The following is an 18222-nucleotide window of genomic DNA, read 5'->3' on the forward strand; positions in this document are numbered from 1 at the left end:
GAAAGAATAAGAATTGAGGTATCAACTATCGACCAACGAGAAGAAGAAAGGGATTCAAGGATTGTAGAGAAAGGGCAGTGATGGCTGCTGAGTCGCCAAGTTCTGTTCGTAAAGGTTAGTTCTTTATTTTTTTATTTTTTATTTTTTTTTATTCTGAAAATTGGGTTTTGGTCTTTGTGGCAGTGGTTGTTCATCTCAGAGCCACCGGTGATGCTCCTATTCTGAAGCAATCAAAATTCAAGGTATTCCTTTTTCAACTTCCTCTTTAATGGGTACTTTTTAATTCTCGTAATTTCTCATCCAAAATTGTTAATTGATGCCCATTTGTTTGCTTTCCTTTTTGTTCTGTTTTTTTTGTTTTACATCAGTTATGCTATATTTGTTTCAAATTCAAGCCTCTCAGTGAGAGAGATTGTGATTGAATCTGAATTGATGATGTAGATGATCTTGTGTCTTGTGTTTGGATATCTTATGGTTTTCAATGAAGTGGTTGTGCAAATTTTTATTATTGGTTAGGTACTTAGGTTAACCCATATTAATCTTTACATCTCAAATTGAAGATCATACCTGAGCCTGCATTTAAATTTTCCAAGACGGAAGTGATCATATTCTAGATAAATACACATTGTAGGATTTACCGTGAAAAATTCAATGAGTAAAAAGGTAGTAACTGAATGGCATTGCAATTTGATTTAGGGATTCCAATTTTTTATTCTTTTGAGCTCTAGAGGCTGTCAATGGTATTTTCGAGGACTGTAAATGAGGATTACCCAGTTCGGTGAAGTGAATTGAGACTGTTCTCGGAGTTTTAAGTTTTCTTAGTTCGTGCTGCCTTCTGCTGGAATTGTTTTGCTGTGGTAACAAAAGCAGTGATGCCTTTTCTTAATGTGGTTGCTTTGGATGTGAGGGAAAGCAGGATGTTTGAAGCGCTTGATAGTCATGGGGAGAAAAATACTAGATATCAATTACTTTGAAGCATACAAAATAATGTTCTTGTTTCACAGTTCTGTTTTTGGATGTTACTGATAAAAAGATAGGTGTTGAGCTTCTGAATCACGTTAAACAGTTTAACTATATGAAATATCAATACAAGGGGCCCTGCACCAATATTGTTGTATATGATTGTTTCTTTCTTTCTTTCTTTTTTCATATGTTACTTCCCAAATATATTCTGTTCTTAGTCCCTTTACTGTCTACATTAGGAGTAATACAAATAATTACTCCAGGGAGCTTTCTCAAATACTGGCTAGCCATTGCTCAATTATACCTTTTCACCACATATGCAGTTCAGTATTACGGTGAACAAATTTTTAGTTGAGTTACTTAACCATGCCAATTTATTGTTACAACAAACTACAACCAAGCCTTATCACACTAGGTGGGATCAGCTACATGAATCAATACATGCTATCGGACTCTATCAAAAACCTAATTTTCAGTCAAACTAGTCTGATATGACTGGACTACCTTCCATTTGATTTGCATAGTCCTATCCATATTAGTCTCTGTCTAATTGAGATTACACTCCAATTTTCATGCTGGTAATGGTAAAGAAGGGCACATACATTTTCTGTATGGATTTTCTGTGCTTGATGCTAGTATGAATATACAACTTTCTCAAATATGGAAAATGCAGGTTTGAGGTGCATGAATATTAAACTAAAATGTTTTAGACACAAGTCTGAAAGTCATTATTTTGAGGGGTGCTTGCAAAAGTTTATTGAGCCTGATTCTATGATGATATGTACGCTTACTTTTTGAAGTGTAAAAAAATTCTATATATATATTTGATATGGCAGATAGCAGGAACTGATAAATTTGCCAAAGTGATAGACTTTCTTCGCCGGCAGCTCCACAGGGAGACATTGGTAAACAATCATATGTATTCTACTCCGGTCTTGTTCTCTAAAGGTTCTGCATGCTCAGTTTTTGTTTTCTGGTTTTGCAGTTTGTATACGTCAATAGTGCTTTTTCACCAAACCCTGATGAATTGGTCATTGATTTGTACAATGTAAGAAATTACTGGATCCCTTTTTCCATTAATTTTTATATCTTCCTTGAATGTAATGATGCATATTCTGATTCTGGTGCTGAAGTTGCTAATATTTCATGTTTATGATTATACTTGTCTCTTCTTTGTTGTAGAAAAACAGTGGAGGAAAAATTGTACGTTTATGCCTTATGTGCGTGTGTTAAATGAAAGTAAAATGATAACAATAAAATTTCAGTATTTGTTAAAAGTTGCTTTAAAATTTTTGTGGCCATCTTTTTGTTTTGTAAAATAGATAAAAGGCATTTTCAGCTCTCATAAGTTAATTTTCAAACTCAAAAGGGGGAATGAAATTAAGGATCATGGTAAAATCTTGAATTAAGAAATCCGATGTCCATTTTCTTTCCTTTCAATTTTCTTTTTTTGATTTCAAATGATTCCGTGGCCTACTTGATGAAGAAAGTTGCAAGGTGGCATTTAGACCACATGGCGGAATTCATGTTAAAGTGAATTCTCCTACAGATGAATTTGCTTTTGAAGAAAAGAGACAAAAAGAAGAAAGTATCTAATTGCTTGTCTTGATTGATGTTTTTAATGTCATGTATAAGTATGCAAGTGTGCTTAGCATTTCTTTCATTGTTGGTAAATATCCTGCTTTTGCTAGGTCAACCTTTTCTCCTTATATGTATTATATCTATGTTGTAATATTGTATTTTACAAATGTTTAGGGGGGGGAAATATGCTAGAGTAGTATGGCTGTCAATATTCTAATTACTGTGTAGATTGTTTTGGTATTGCTTTGGATAATCTAATTATGTTGTTTATTTATAAAGTTGTGTCATTAAGTTTGTTCCTTTCTCTTGTGGCCGTCTTGACTTTTCAGAATTTTGGTTTTGATGGCAAATTGGTGGTGAACTACGCTTGTTCCATGGCATGGGGCTAACTCTGAATGATGGTTGCTGATTATAAATGCTCCATATTGTGAATACATCTTTGTTTGCTCAAATTGTTGGGCGGCTGCATATTTCAGCAGAAACTCGGAATTTTAATACAATCATCAAAGTACACGATTTCTTTTTAACTTGAAGATTTTTCCAAGATGGTAATAGAACAAAACCAACACTGGAATCTCCACGATTTATTGGTTTTAAATTCTTTTTGGGGGGCGTGTCCATACATTCAAAGCATATTGGAGTCACCCTTTTGGGTTTATTCATGTCTTGATAGTTATGGATGATTATGGCTGAGAGACTTATACTGCTTTTTGAAGTGTTAATTCTTCAGTTGTTAAATCTGTAATCATTATCATGTTGATGGCTTCAGCCAATATTTTTTGGAATTGTACATCTTAATAGTAAGACTTTCGCAGCTTCACATCCGTTCATTACTTGGTCAGAGGCGTTCCATCTGAGAGCAGCAATCGTCCTGCATTTATATAGTTTGATTTATATTGTAGTGATGACCCTTATTTCATGCGAATAGCCCAGCTAGCAAAAGCCTTAATTATGGCCCATTTGATGATGAATATATATTATGATGCTATTTTATACGAGGTAGGATCATTTGACACCAGTGTCAAATTTCAAATTTAACACCTCATCTGATAGCCGTTGGATAAAAAAAGATCAATGGTATCACATGCTTACAAATCAGAGTCGTTGATCTTTTTTAATCTAACGGCTTTCAGATGAGGTGTCAAATTTAAAATTTGACACTGGTCTCAAAGGATCTTACTTCATTTTATATTATTACTTTTGTTTATATATGTAGGGCCAAAGTTTTTGTTAAAAAAACGTCATCTACTAACTAGTAATAATAATTCAAACTTGCAAACGAGTACACCACAAAAATTGACTAGCGTGTTTCAGTCAATTCAACTGTCTTGAAGTAATTCATTAATGGTTGAACCACATTGAAGTGACTCACGACATATGTCTCTATGGGCTTGAATTCACTGGGATGAATAATAAGGCAGAAACAATTAGTTTTAGAGCATTTTTGGTGCATAGTATAGGATAAGGTTTGATAGTATAAGATCTGATTGAATTTTAATATTATTCAGCGTTTGACACGATATCGTATAAAATAATATATTGTATAAGATAATATCATCTAATATTTGATAATTCACTGTATAATACTATATAGGATAAAAATAAATATTTTTAATAAAAATATTCTTTAATAAAGAATTTATATAATTCTTCAAAAAATATTATATGATATTAATTTTTATAAAAATTTATTGATCAGTGTGTCCAAAACATAAATTAATTCTTATAAAAATAAAAATATTCATATTTTAAAAATTAATATATTGAAAAATTAATTTTTATTTTAATATATTAATATTAAAATAATATATTAATTTTTGAAAATTGCACTGGTCAACGATGTTAAACACTAACCTTTTATCAGTCCTTATCCCTCCCTCTTAGGCCGGATTAAGTTATACATCATTTTGATGTATTAAGGGATTCTGTTGTATAAGCTTATACTATATGATGGTTACATCAAACAACTGAAAATATCATAAAATATAGTATAAGCTTATGCTAGCATGTCTTTTACGTCACACGATACATGTCGTTTATGTTGATGCGGAGTTTACAAGGTTAGCCACCAAAATTACCATGAAGTCCTTGTTTTTCTGCATCAATATCCTTTAAAATTACTAAAATGTACACGGTAGAAGACAACTTGCATTCGCTTTGGGTTAATACTTTCACAGTGCACACAGCCAATTGAAATTTGAAAGCACTGCAGTAATGGGTCAAATAGGTGCAAGTGTGGAACCTATGTTTAAAGTAATTTTAAATCCAACCAATCTCATTCAAATAATAATAAATAAAAAAAGAGTTAAACAAAAAAATTTAAAACTAATTGACATCGGAATTCGGAACACACCGTTCTTTGAATAATATTTTACCTACAAAAAAATTCATATTATACATATTTATTCAAAATTCTTTCTGTAAGATTTAGATATGTGTTATTAAATTGATAATAAATATATGAAATTAAATTTAAGATTCAATTTATATTTTAATGAAATATTTTGATTTTTTATAATACTTTATATTTTGCGGGATTTATACTTTTAAAAACTCTTACATAAACCAAAAAGATACATTTAAGTTAAATTTGATTAAATTTAGGTTTTCGATAAACTCTTACATAAAATGAATGTATGTGTATTATATATATTAGGAAAAAAAACTTTTTATTAGAAAACATTTTATGAAAAAAAATATTTTATACATATTGAAAGAAAATTATGTGTGTGCACGTGTGAATGCACATGTGTTGACAGGATGGGCAAAAATGAGTCAATCTTTTGGGTTGGCTCGTAACCCGTTAAAAATGAGTCTGGTTGGGTTGACAAAAATGAGCTGCCAACCCGACCCGAGCCAACTAGTGCAAAAACGAGCCAATTCGCGAGTCAAACGAGCCAGCTCGCGGGTTGAGATTTTTTTTTATAAAAAAATACAAAATATAATGTAAAAAAATGGACAAAATTCACACATACTGTCATCATTTTTCTTTCTTTTCTAAACCTAAGTGCCTAATCTTTTCACACAATTTTTATATTGTTAGGCTGTGCTGACTTTGTTTGGTTCAAATATCTTACTCATTTGATAGCAAGTGGTTCTGATTGTTTCTTGATGTTGATGCAAATTTGTTGTGAAGAAAATTCGAAACTAAAATATTTTGCTTTTATTTCTCATTTTGTAACCCTTTGTTTAAGCTAATGGAAGTCGCATAGCTGGTGCATTAATACTACAGGGTCATTTAAATAGGCTGAAAACGAGTCAACCCGCGAGCTATTTTCGAGCCAATCCGCGAGTCAATTTTCAAGCCAACTCACGAGCTATTTTTTCAAACCAACCCACGAGCCAAATTTTTGAGCCAACCCTAACCCGACTCGTGGCGGGTTGGATTAGATTTTCTGGCTCGTTTTTTTTTTTCGAGTCAATCCTAATCCAACTCGTTTTTTTCGGGTTGAATGCGGGTTGGGCCGAGTTGGTCCGTTTTGCCATCCCTATGTGTTGAGATTTCATGACTCTGACGTAAGAATAAGAAGTTTTATTCTTCACCTCTACTATTGATTCATGTACATCTGACAATTGTAATTTATAAAAAATTAATTCATAAATATAACTCAATAAATTACAACCATCATATATACAGAGTTTAATAGTTGGGATCATGGTTGTTAAAATCCCGATTTAAATCTGCGATTTTACGATTTTACGATTTTTTTTACGTTAGAATTTTACGATTTATGATTTTTTATCCTCCTTCCGATTTTAGATAGAATCCCGATTTTAACTACCATGATTGGGATGAAGAGTAAAATTTCTTGTTATTACACTCGAGTCAAATTATTGTGTATACATATATTAATTAATTATTAATTCAAAATAATCTTTAATTGTTAGATGAATAAAAATCAATAGCTTAGATTAAAACAAAAATTAGAGTCAAAGATCATACTCGTATATATATATATATATATATATATGGGGAGGGTTCTTTTGACTCCAGAGTAAGACTTAAAAGTCTTACTTCTCATCGCAGCCGTTGATTTACGGTCATCTAATGGTTATCATTTAATAAATTATAACAATTAATTATAAGCGTTAGATGAACGGAAATCAACGGTTGTGATGAAGAGTAAGATTTTTAAGTCTTACTCTTGAGTCAAATGATCCCTCCCCTATATATATATATATATATATTTCTACAGCCACTTTAGATAACATTATCTACAACTACCCTTTTTAAACTAAGTCTAACCTGCAAGACATAGTTATAACAATAAAGCTATTTTTTTCTCTCCTCATATATTGTCGGCTGACGTGGCGGAGAGAAAATGCAATTTTTATCTCTTACTGATAAGACTTAATTAAAAATGGGTAATTGCATACAAGTATTCAGCCTTATCTAAAGTGACTATAGAAATGTTTAACCCTATATATATTTGGCTTTATTTGTCTTATGTCGCGCTGCATAGATTTTGATTTTCCAGTTGACCCATTGATATTTGTGTCTCATTTTTTTTTTTTTTAATTTTAAAAATGATGGACCCCACAATGATTATTTCTATAGCATAATATAAATAATTTGCAGCACAAAAATCATATTGCATTTTCTCTAATAGTATAAGGGCTTTATTTTTCTCCTTTTAAAGCCCATAGTATAATCCTATTATAAGAAAATATTTATTTATTTTTTGCTCTGTGGTTAAAAGTAGTTAAATTGATTCAATCTATGAAATAAAAAAATTAAATTGATTTTGAAAAGCATTTCGTGGAAGAGAATTATTTTTTTGTAAGAAAATATTAGTCTCATTCAAAATATATATTACTTTAATGATTTTTCAAATTCTTTAATTCCCCTTAATTTAAGTTATAGAACTAAAAGTTGTCTAAAATTGAAATTAATGTCATAAAAAATTGTCTAAATTTATTATATATTTTTTTTTAAAAAACGATTGTACATTATTTAATAACTTTAAATCTAAAAAAGTTATTTAAAAGGTTATATTTTTAAAATAATATATTAGTATATAGCATAGTAATATTGAAAAATATCATATTAATAGTGGAATAAAATTACATTCATATATTTATAAACAAAATGAATATAATTGTGATCTATTGGTAATATAAATTCTTTTTATACTGTCATTTTGTGTGTTTTTAGATTTTGACTATTGCAATTAATATATAGGATATTTTTTTCAATATTATTAATATAACATAAGATAATAGTATAAATTTTTTAACATATAATTGATCAAACTTGAACCCAAATAAAATTATATATCATAGTTATGTTACCTAATTACAATAACAACATTTTGTTGCTTTTATGGTAAAGAAAAATACACAGTGAATATATTGGCAAAATTATTTTCATGATTTAATATTATATTATTGTTTCATTTTAAACATTTTTTATAAATATAAGTGATTGTACTAATAATTCAACAGTTATAAAAATTATTTTTATTAAAAATATAGATAATATTATTTTTATCAAAATAAATTTTTAAATAAAAAATAATCATAAATTATTATTTATAGACTTAAACGAAAAGTTGTATAAGAAATCAAATGGGAGAAAAATTTGAAGGGATTAATATTTCTCGAATTGTAAGAGATAATTTTATGTTCTACTCACACATAAAAGTGTACGAGCTTCATGTGAAGATAAGAGGAAGAAAAAGAAAACATGGGTCTCATATATTTTTATATGTATAATGTAAGAACCCGCACCGTTAATTAAGAAAATTAATCAGTTAATTATGAGTTTATTGAGATAATTCCCTAATTGACCATAATAATTATTATGAGGCTCTAATAATTATAGTAAGTGAGTAATAATGCTGAAAGTCACTTTTCGGAAGAAAAGTGCAGATACCAGTTCTGCTAGTCGGTATAAATGCGTATCGAAAAAATATCCCAAAAAATTATAATAAGTGCATGATAATTACTAGAATAATATATAGGACTTGTAAAACGAGTTTTAAGTCAAAATAATAAGAACTGGTGCCAGAAACTGGTACTGGCTTTGAAAAGCGCGTACCGGAAAGGTGCTCCGAAAAATATAATAAAAATATGATAATTATTGTAAAATTGAGTAGGTTAAGAATACAAAGTTTGGGATTAAAATGTTAAGCTTAACAATTAAAGTTAATACTGTGTGTTAAGTGGTTAAGTGACTATTTATAGGCTTGTTAACGGCACAAAACCCTAGAAAACAGATTCTCCTACGTGAGTTTTGTGGAGGCTGACCAGAACCTTCGCTCCCTTGTCTTCCTTCCCTTGGCTTCAAGCCTTGAAGCTTCTTCCTTTGATTTTCTTCACACTTCTCTTCTAAACACTTAGTGGAGTGTAGTGTGAGTGGGGAGAGTGCTTTTATTCTGAGTTTAGTCACTCCCTTGTGAGGTGTGAGGGGCTGACTTGGTGGTTCTGGTTGTGGGAACCTTGGAGTTGGCTTTTTGAGCTTCAAGTTGTGATCTTTTGGTGCAAGAATCAACCTTTGGTGTGACATTTTCGTGCACCTTCTTGGTCTGCATTGTTGGAGCTGTTTGGAGAGCTCCATGAGCCTTTGCTTTTCTGTTTTGAACATTGAGTAAGTGGTTCTACCTTTGATCATGAGTTTAATGGGTTAAAAATGATGTCTTGGTATGTTTAATGAGTTAAACAAGTAACCAACTGTCATATGAACATAAATGGACCTTAAGATGCATGTTTAAGCTTCTGGAAGTGTTAAAAATGGAACCTTGGAAGGATATCTTCGCGAAATGCAGAAACTGCATTCTGTCGCGAAATATCCGGATATTTGCTCGTGAAATATCCAGATATTTATATCCGGATATTGCCAGATGTATATCCGTATATTAGATATCCGGATATGTCCCCGAGGAATATCCGAATATTCTGGAATTTCAAAGAACAGTAGCTGTATTGTTCACAGTAGGCTATTGGGGGTCTATGGACCCTAGATTGATGAAGTTGAGCTTCTGTAATTAATGAACTAAGTCAGAATCAAGTGATTTAAGGGCTTATGGCTTGGTGAGGAGCCTTAAGACGTAAAACGTAATGAAAAGGCGTTGTCTTTATGTTGTATACTTGTAGAGTATGATTGTTGATGTATTGTTGGTCCATAACAGATTGTGAATCTGTTGTGTTTGGACTTTGAGCTGTGGACTCTTGGCTTTGGGTGTTAGCTTGCAAGGTAAGCTTTTGTGTCCTCGGTTTAGCCAGTATTGGTTCCACCATACCCCGTGGGGGAATGGTTTTTATGCATGTGTGCTTTTATGAAAATGATATATGCATTGATATACGCATGAGACATGTTGATATAGTTGTTCATGTAATGTTAGTACTTGTACGATCAGGCAGCCACCCTGGTGTGCAAGGCATATGCAATGTATGAATGTGATGTTAGTACTTGTACGATCAGGCAGCCACCCTGGTGTGAAAGGCACGAGGCAGCCTCCCTCATGTTGATAGGTAACAGATGTGTATAAGCCCTATCATGTTCCCTGGCCAGTCGAACCGCACTTACATACATCACATGATCAAGGAGCTCTAGTATTTAGCTCGTTGAGCAAGAGATTATACGGTCATGATATAAATGCCATAACATGAACATGCATTGAAATTACTATTTTGGAAATGATATTGTTAAACTGTTTTGGAACTTATATTGCACATGTAAGTGAACTTGGGGTGGAAGATCCTTGAGGACCCCTTGTTTTACTGAGATTTCTTGTTTAGAGATCTTACCCCACGTTTGGGGAATGCTTATTTCAGGTTCAGGTAGTATGGGGGTTGATGCCTCTGGCGGCAGAAGGCCAGAGCTTAGTTGATGATATTGCTGTTATTTATGCTGACATGTTGGATGCTGGTTATATCTACTGAGTTGATGTCTTAGTTTACTTATATTATGTTGCTATCGTTGAGACTTATGTTGGGACTTGTTGCCTTATTTGGGTGAGCATGAGAGTTGTCCATGCCACTATGTTGTTAGTACTTTTGAGTCGAGTTGTATAAACTACTAGTTGGTCTGGTCTACATGTTGTAGCTCCGTGACTAGAGACATACTTATGTTATTTTAATTAATAAGGTATTTCAGTTAGCTATTTTATTGCAATTGCATACAGGCGATGTTTTATTAATTGATTAATAAGCAAGTTGGTAATGATAATGACTTCATAATTGAAAAGAAAAAGATATTCCGCATTTTTAATTAAGCGCAGCTTAATACGATAGTATGATAACATTACCGGATATATACGGGGTGTTACATATAACAGATAAAATTATCTTTTATAATATAAACAATATTAATCCCAAAATTTAATCTACAAGATTTAATGGAATCATCAATTACTGTCTATTGGGCCCAAGTTTATTCAATGTTGTAAAAATCGGACCAGATTAGCCGGGTTGACCTGGACTCGGTGAAGCGATCATCTAACTAGTTCGGTCATATGTTGGATTTACCAAATACCAGAACTGGTGCGACCCAGCCGATTTTGGTAAAAATCGGTGACCCGACACGATTTATTTTAAAAAAAAATTCCAATTTTTTTTCATAATCGACATATTTAAGTGATTTGTTGCTTATTGACTTACATAAGTTATGTACCTATAATACTAATATTATCTCAGTTATGTACTGTGCAAGAAATTTTGATTTGATTTATAGTTAGATATGTCGTTTACTGAACCTGAAACATCAATATCACAAGCATTATATGTTTGTTTGTAGGGGTGTTCGCGGTATGGATTGGATCGATTTTGAAAACAAAAATCATCTGATCCAATCCCTTCGGTTTAATCATGTAATCATCCATTCGATTTGGACTTTTTTCAAATCCGATCCGATCCAATCCAATTTTATTCGATTTGGATTGAATCGATTTTCGATTTTTTGAAAAGCCTAAGATTTGTATGATGATTATTGTGCAATCTAAAAGCATTATACAACAAAATTACCATCTCTTACCTCCAACAAAAAATTTATAATATGATTGCTTGAGATACGACATAATCCAAATTTTCATCCTATAGAGGGGCTGCTGTACAACAATAGCCTATGTAATAAAAATATATTTTGTATCTTACCAAAAAAGAGAGAGCATAATATAGATAAAGCACAACCCACTTTCTCCAACATGATGGGTTAATGGATCTTAGATTTAGAGCATGTTTGGATCATCTTATTTTTAAGCTAGAAGCTACTTATAAGCTAAAGCTAAAAAAAGAGCTTAAAAAAATAAGCTAAAAGCTGTTTGGAAATTATATAAAAGTTTTAGCTTAAAAATTACTTAAAAGTACATATTTCAAGAAAATTATCTCTTTCTATCTTTATCACTCTTCATTTTAAAAAAAAAAAACCACACAATTCAAGAAAAACAAATAAGAGCTTAAAAAAAAGCTCCTCCTAGGAGCTTTTAGTTTTCAGCTTTTTTCTTCATTATAAAAAAAAAGAGCTTTTCGTTATAAGAGCTTTTCCCAAAATCTGTTTGGCCTAGCTTATGCTTATAAGTAGCTTGTAGCTTAAAAAAGAGAGGATCCAAACAGGCACTTAGAATTTTGCTATATGGATTTTGGGCTATGATTGGGTAAATGCCCAAATAGGTAGATGGTAAGGTTGAAAAGTTATTGGATCGGTTTGGATGTGATCGATTTTCACCAACTAATCCAAGAACTGATCCAACCCAATTAAATTTTGCGATTTTTTTTGTCAGTTTTCAGTTTTCGGTTAATTTGGTTTTTGGTTCGGTCACCGCCGCTTGAATCGGTTTGGATCGGATGATGAACACATTTATTTATTTGATCCTTTATTAGACAATAATGTATAATTTATTATTTTTTATATTAAAATATTTAAAATTTATATTAATTTTTTTCAACTTTTTGAGTATGTTTATAATTTTTTTAATATAAGGTATAAATTTACGTATAATCATCGGGTCATGAGTCATGTGGTTTAACCAGTAATTCGTTGGTTGAACCAATAATCCTACCTCGACCGGGTCAATAACTGAATCGATTTTAATATCATTTAGTTTACTGCAAACCATTTTTCTGCATTCCATTTTATTTTTCCGCCTCATATAAATTTTTATGTATATATAGCAAATAAAATTATCTCATATAATATAAAAAATATTAATCCCAAAATTTGACACACAAAATTTAATGGAATCATCAATTACTTGCTACAGGGGTTCAAGTTCACTATAATTCACTGTTCCGCATACCAAAGTATTTTACATCTTTCTTGAATCCTGACCGTTCATCAAATCATATTGACAATTTATCCTGATCTTGCGGCTTACGAAGTGTGATACTATTTAGTACCTGGCCGTACTTGATCATAGCAAGGGATATTTTGGCATCTCTTCTCTCTCTGTTGAATATTTTTATATATATATATTTGGTTACACTGCTACATGCCGTGGCCACCTCTGCAGAAATCTGAGAAAGAAATGAAAGAGATGGCACAAAACCCAACACTTTCATTAGAAAACAGAGACAGAGCTGAGAATATAAGACGAGAGAAGCTTGTCTAAAGTTTTCAACCCTTCACTTGCACCTCAAACAACAAAACCATAAACCATATATTAAAAAAATAATAAAATTAAAATAAACAACAATATCAAGCTCATATGATTATGACTATTATGATATATACCATCAAATTTTATTTTATTTTTTATAAAGAAAATAGAGAATTTCAACCCCATCCCAACCATTACTAGCTTTGAAGTTTGAGCTCAAAGTCCAACATTCCAAACTTGCATAGAGAAAAACAAGGTCTTTAGATTTTTGGAGAGAGAGAGAGAGAGAGAAAGAGAGAAAGATCTGTGGTGTGGGGTGTAAGTGTTACTGTGTAAGTCTGTGCTGTGGGGATTGTTTTTCTTTAGAAAAAAAGGGTTAATATGAGCAATTGGTTGGGGTTCTCTCTGACTCCACACTTGAGGATTGATGGAGAATTTGGGAGAGAAAATCAAGACCATGGTGGAGGCTATCCTCATCCTCATCCTCATCCTTCTCATCCTCACTTATCTGTTATGCCTTTACGCTCTGATGGTTCACTTTGTGTTGCTGATTCCTTTAGGCACTCTGTTGCACCTGAAGAAGGTATTGCATGTCATACTAAACCTATCTTCTTATCATCATCATATTTCAGTTTTTTTTTTCTTTTTTTCTTTTCTTTTCTTGTTCTTTCATTTCCATTATTGTATTTGCATTCTCATAAAAACTTGTTGTCTCTCCCAGTTTGAGAGTAATTATGTGTTATTTATTGGGTGGGCCTCTGAGTCGTTTCAATTTGTTCTCTATTTTGTTTTCATCCATTTGCATGTTGGCCAAAACACTTCCTTTTGTGCCCTTTTGCTTGATTCTTTTATAAAGTTTGCTATTTTGCTAGCAATGAAATGTGTATATCTATGTGGGTTTTGGTTTTTTCACATTCCAATATTGGTTGGTGGTCACAGAATGGAGATATGAAAATGCAATAGCTGGAGGAAATTCAAATGAAGAAGGACCAAAGCTTGAAGACTTCTTGGGTTGTTACTCTAACTCACCTTTGGCTGAGACCAAAGTCTTCTGCCAAGGATCCCAACATGACCAAAACCAAAACCAGAATAGTATTTCCAAAATCAATGTTAACGTGGCCCCAAGCTTTTGCAACAATACAGAGATTGAAACTGGAGAGAATCTCACAAATCCTTCTTCCTTGATCCACTCTTTCCATGCATATAATGATAACCCACATGCCCTCATTCCAAGCAATGGCATGTACAAGTCATGGTTGGCACAAACTCAGTTTTCTGATGGAAAACCTTCAGGTGAGGGAAATGGGTGTAATTTCCAATCTTTGTCCCTGACTATGAGCCCCAGTGTACAAAATGGGGTGGATGCAATTTCACCTGCACAAGTGAATGATGACACTCGAAAAAGGTCCATGTCAAAATCTTTAGCTAGAGAACCTGTGCCTCGCAAATCTATTGATACTTTTGGGCAGAGAACATCTCAATATCGTGGTGTTACAAGGTAGGATTAATGAATTCTCTTGTAATCTTGTTAATTGCACAGTTCGATTTCTTGTTTTATTTTGTTGAATTTTGCTCTTTTTTGTTTTTTTTACACCTTTTTGGGGTTCATGGATTTGTTAGGCATAGATGGACTGGGAGATATGAGGCCCACTTGTGGGATAATAGTTGCAGAAAGGAAGGGCAAACAAGGAAAGGAAGGCAAGGTGAGAGAGAAAAACATGCTGTTGTTTTCTATTTTATTTTGGTTTATTGTGTCATTGACCAAACCAAGGAAGCAAGTTTTTGGGAGCATGTTCAAGAACCAAACTAGTCCTTCAACCTTTTTTCCATATTTATTCCTTTTTTTTTTCTTTCCTCTCTTGTTTTGAAAGAGAATATACTAACGGTTTGCTTCATGCAATGGTTGGATTCTTCTCCTTTCATGGCTTCTTCAAATCTATACAGTTTACCTTGGTAAGTGACACTCCTACGTGCATTGGCTATATCTCTTTACTTCTTTGCCATCTTTGTAAATCTTACTGTTTACCATTGCACGGTAAGTGGTTAGATACGCTGCTTAATATGGAGCGTTGGAAGGTGTGCTTGCTTTATGAAAATAATTTATCACTTTTGGCAACCAATATCTCTCTATTATTATTAGGTGGCTATGATAAGGAAGAAAAAGCAGCAAAGGCTTATGACTTAGCTGCACTCAAGTATTGGGGTCCAACAACTCACATAAATTTCCCTGTAAGGTTTCTGGAACCTAGTACACTTCTTTCTCCTTTGGAAAAAGTTTTTACCTTTGCTCTTAGACTCACAACAGTTCAAAATAGAAGGGGAAAATAAAAGCGGGCAAGTTAAATTATTTAGAAAAGTCATATATTTTTACCTATGTATTTAATTTATGTAGCTTGAACTATTGTAACTGTAATCACTCTACATGTCTACTGCTTCTTAAATGCTCAGTTAAGCACTTATGAGAAGGAACTTGAAGAGATGAAGCACATGACCAGGCAAGAATTTGTCGCCAATTTAAGAAGGTACCATTAAATTTTGTCCATGTGATCTTAGTAAATTCTCTTTCTCTCTTATGTTTTTTTTCTGTCTTTCCTTTTCCCTTCATATTCAATATGGAGGTAATTGTCCTTTTGTTTCCTTTGGGCAGGAAGAGCAGTGGATTTTCAAGAGGGGCATCTGTGTACAGAGGCGTGACAAGGTATGGCCTAAAGTGGTATATGCTTTATCATTAATATTAGTAAAGTTTTCCATAAATTATTTACTGCAATTTCAGCTTTTTAATTAAGTGGACAATTATTGTCCAACATTTATCCTTTTTCCCCTTGTATCATTTCAGACACCATCAACATGGAAGGTGGCAAGCTCGGATAGGAAGGGTTGCAGGAAACAAGGACTTGTATCTTGGTACATTTAGTAAGTTCTATTGTCTTTGTTTTACTTTTAAGCTTCCTTTTTCCTCCTTTAATCATGTATGATAGATGCCTTGTACTATATATTATATGTCTAGTTTTCATGTGAGTATCTTAAGTCTCCTTTTTTATTATTATTCTCCCCATTTGTTATAATTTGCATTCCTTTAGTCATTCTAATTAGTTAACTACAACAATGATATGTAGGTACACAAGAAGAAGCTGCTGAAGCATATGATATAGCAGCAATCAAGTTCAGAGGAACAAGTGCTGTGACCAACTTTGACATAAATAGGTATGATGTGAAGAGAATTTGCTCAAGCTCAACCCTCATTGCTGGAGATCTTGCAAAACGTTCTCCTAAAGACTCAGCTCCAGCCACTGGTGAGGACTTCAATTCGTGTGGTTCATCAACACCTTCTCAGCCACATGCTATTGCTATAACTGAAGGTGAACGCTCTGATGAGTTATCCAACATGGTGTGGAATGCAACCAACAGTGATGAGCAACCACAGAATGAGAGTGGAAATACCAATAATGTCACTGAATCATCAACAAGCAACAAGAATGCTTTGATTCCTCAAAGCCCCAAGTGTTCTGTGGGATTATCCAATGAGTTTGGAGTCAGTGGAGTGGATTATGAACATGAATACTTCACCCTGCATGGACAAAAATATGATGATGGAAACAATGAAAATGACCACATGAACACCAACAGGATTGGAAACTTGGGTTTGGTCAATCAAGTTCCTATGTTTGCTTTGTGGAATGAATGATCGAAATGCTGAGATTAAGAAAACATTAGTTTAGGAAAACTATGATGAGATGGCAGAGTTATTTGAATGATTATTGTATTTTGATAATGTTAACTTGTTTTCTGTTGAAAGAAGGGAATGTCAGGGGTGCTGTTATTTCCTTCTCAGTGTTTAGTAGGTCGGGTACGTATACTGAATGAGAAAAAAAAAATGCATAAAAACCAATCACGAGGTTCGTACAAAACCAAGAAAAAAGAGCAAATTACCATATCCCCCTTTGGCCAGTAACTCAATATTCATCTAAAATTATCATATGGTAAGTTAGCATATGGGTACTTTTATTTTGACTCCAAGGATATTGTCGTGCCCGAATCTTCATAGAAAATTGATTCAGTTTGTCATGCAAATAAAAGACAATAAATTAATTGAATGAGATGGGGGAAAGAGAACAGAGACATCTATGTCTTTTCCCATCAAGACAAACAAGAACGACAAAGAAGATGAGGCATTTCCCTACTTAGCATCTTAACGTTACTTCTAAGTTCTTTATATTTGATCTCACATCAACCGAAGTATCAAACTAGTTTCATGCCATTTGTGTAAGTTTTTACTTTTTAGGAGAGGGGCGTGAGTTACATAATTGTCATACTTTTATGAAAATTAAGTATATATGTGGCAGTGATTTTACTTATTTAGTTCTGTCTTAAAGAGTTGATATGTTAGTTAACAAGATTACATCTAACAATGATGAAAAAGTATCGGCTAATTATTGTTAAATATAATTAACAATATAAACAACAAAACTTGAGATGGAAATAACTATAATCCTCTTAGCATTATTTTCCAATTTATTTTGCTTGAATGTGTCAAAGAATTGTAAATTCTTGTCATTTGGTTCTATCCTTGAGTCATTTACACTACAATATATTTGGTTTAGGTTTTTCCTACTTCCAAATTCAAGGTTCAGGCAAAAAATTCTTGGTTTTCGAAAAAATTGGTTTAGGTAAAATGTCAATAATCTGAATCAATATTGGATGAACCGAATTATGTGTAGTTCTTAAAAGAATTTGCAGAAAATGCAGTTAATCATTTAATTAAGGACTAGTATTCAATGAATATTTTTACCTTCAATATTGTATAATAAAATAATATTTTTAGAGACAAGAAATCCCGTTATTAATATATACTTTTATTGAACTATTACTAAGTATACTTGACGGAGGGATAAGAGTATTTCTCGTTATCATCTATATTTTGCTTTAAGTTTTAATCTAACGATGTAAATTTAATTTGTAACATTTGATATTTCAATGTTGAATAATCTTTATCTTGTTAAATGCTTTAGTATAAACCTATGATCATATGGAAATTTTGTCCAAAGTTTTTAATCAATTCCAGATTAGGTAATTAATTTTTGTGTAAAGTTTTTTTATGTTTCTAATAAAAAATATGATTCTCACTTTTATTCTTTACAAAAAA

General features: G+C 32.3%; 2 protein-coding genes across 3 annotated transcripts; both read left to right on the plus strand.

Moving 5' to 3' along the window:
- On the plus strand, nt 1-3384 carry LOC133307526 (ubiquitin-like protein ATG12). Of its 2 annotated transcripts, XM_061508047.1 has the most exons (5): nt 1-114; nt 184-242; nt 1800-1868; nt 1949-2011; nt 2874-3384. In XM_061508047.1, exons 1-5 carry the CDS (start codon nt 81-83, stop codon nt 2931-2933), a joined length of 285 nt encoding a protein of 94 aa, XP_061364031.1. In that variant the 5' UTR covers nt 1-80; the 3' UTR covers nt 2934-3384. The 2 variants fall into 2 exon arrangements, with proteins under 2 accessions (XP_061364031.1, XP_061364032.1); XM_061508048.1 differs by lacking the exons at nt 1800-1868; nt 1949-2011.
- A 10076-nt stretch (nt 3385-13460) lies between these two features.
- LOC133307522 (AP2-like ethylene-responsive transcription factor AIL1) lies at nt 13461-16764 on the plus strand. The gene is made up of 9 exons (XM_061508044.1): nt 13461-13662; nt 14019-14577; nt 14700-14782; nt 15024-15032; nt 15220-15308; nt 15528-15601; nt 15727-15777; nt 15916-15992; nt 16196-16764. The coding sequence occupies exons 1-9, from the start codon at nt 13461-13463 to the stop codon at nt 16762-16764; spliced, it is 1713 nt and encodes a 570-aa protein (XP_061364028.1).
- Nucleotides 16765-18222: the final 1458 nt, after the last annotated feature.

This window comes from Gastrolobium bilobum, unplaced genomic scaffold (genome assembly GCF_033153095.1).
Source record: "Gastrolobium bilobum isolate Gb01-03AN ecotype WA unplaced genomic scaffold, APGP_CSIRO_Gbil_v1 utg367, whole genome shotgun sequence".
NCBI lineage: Eukaryota > Viridiplantae > Streptophyta > Magnoliopsida > Fabales > Fabaceae > Gastrolobium > Gastrolobium bilobum.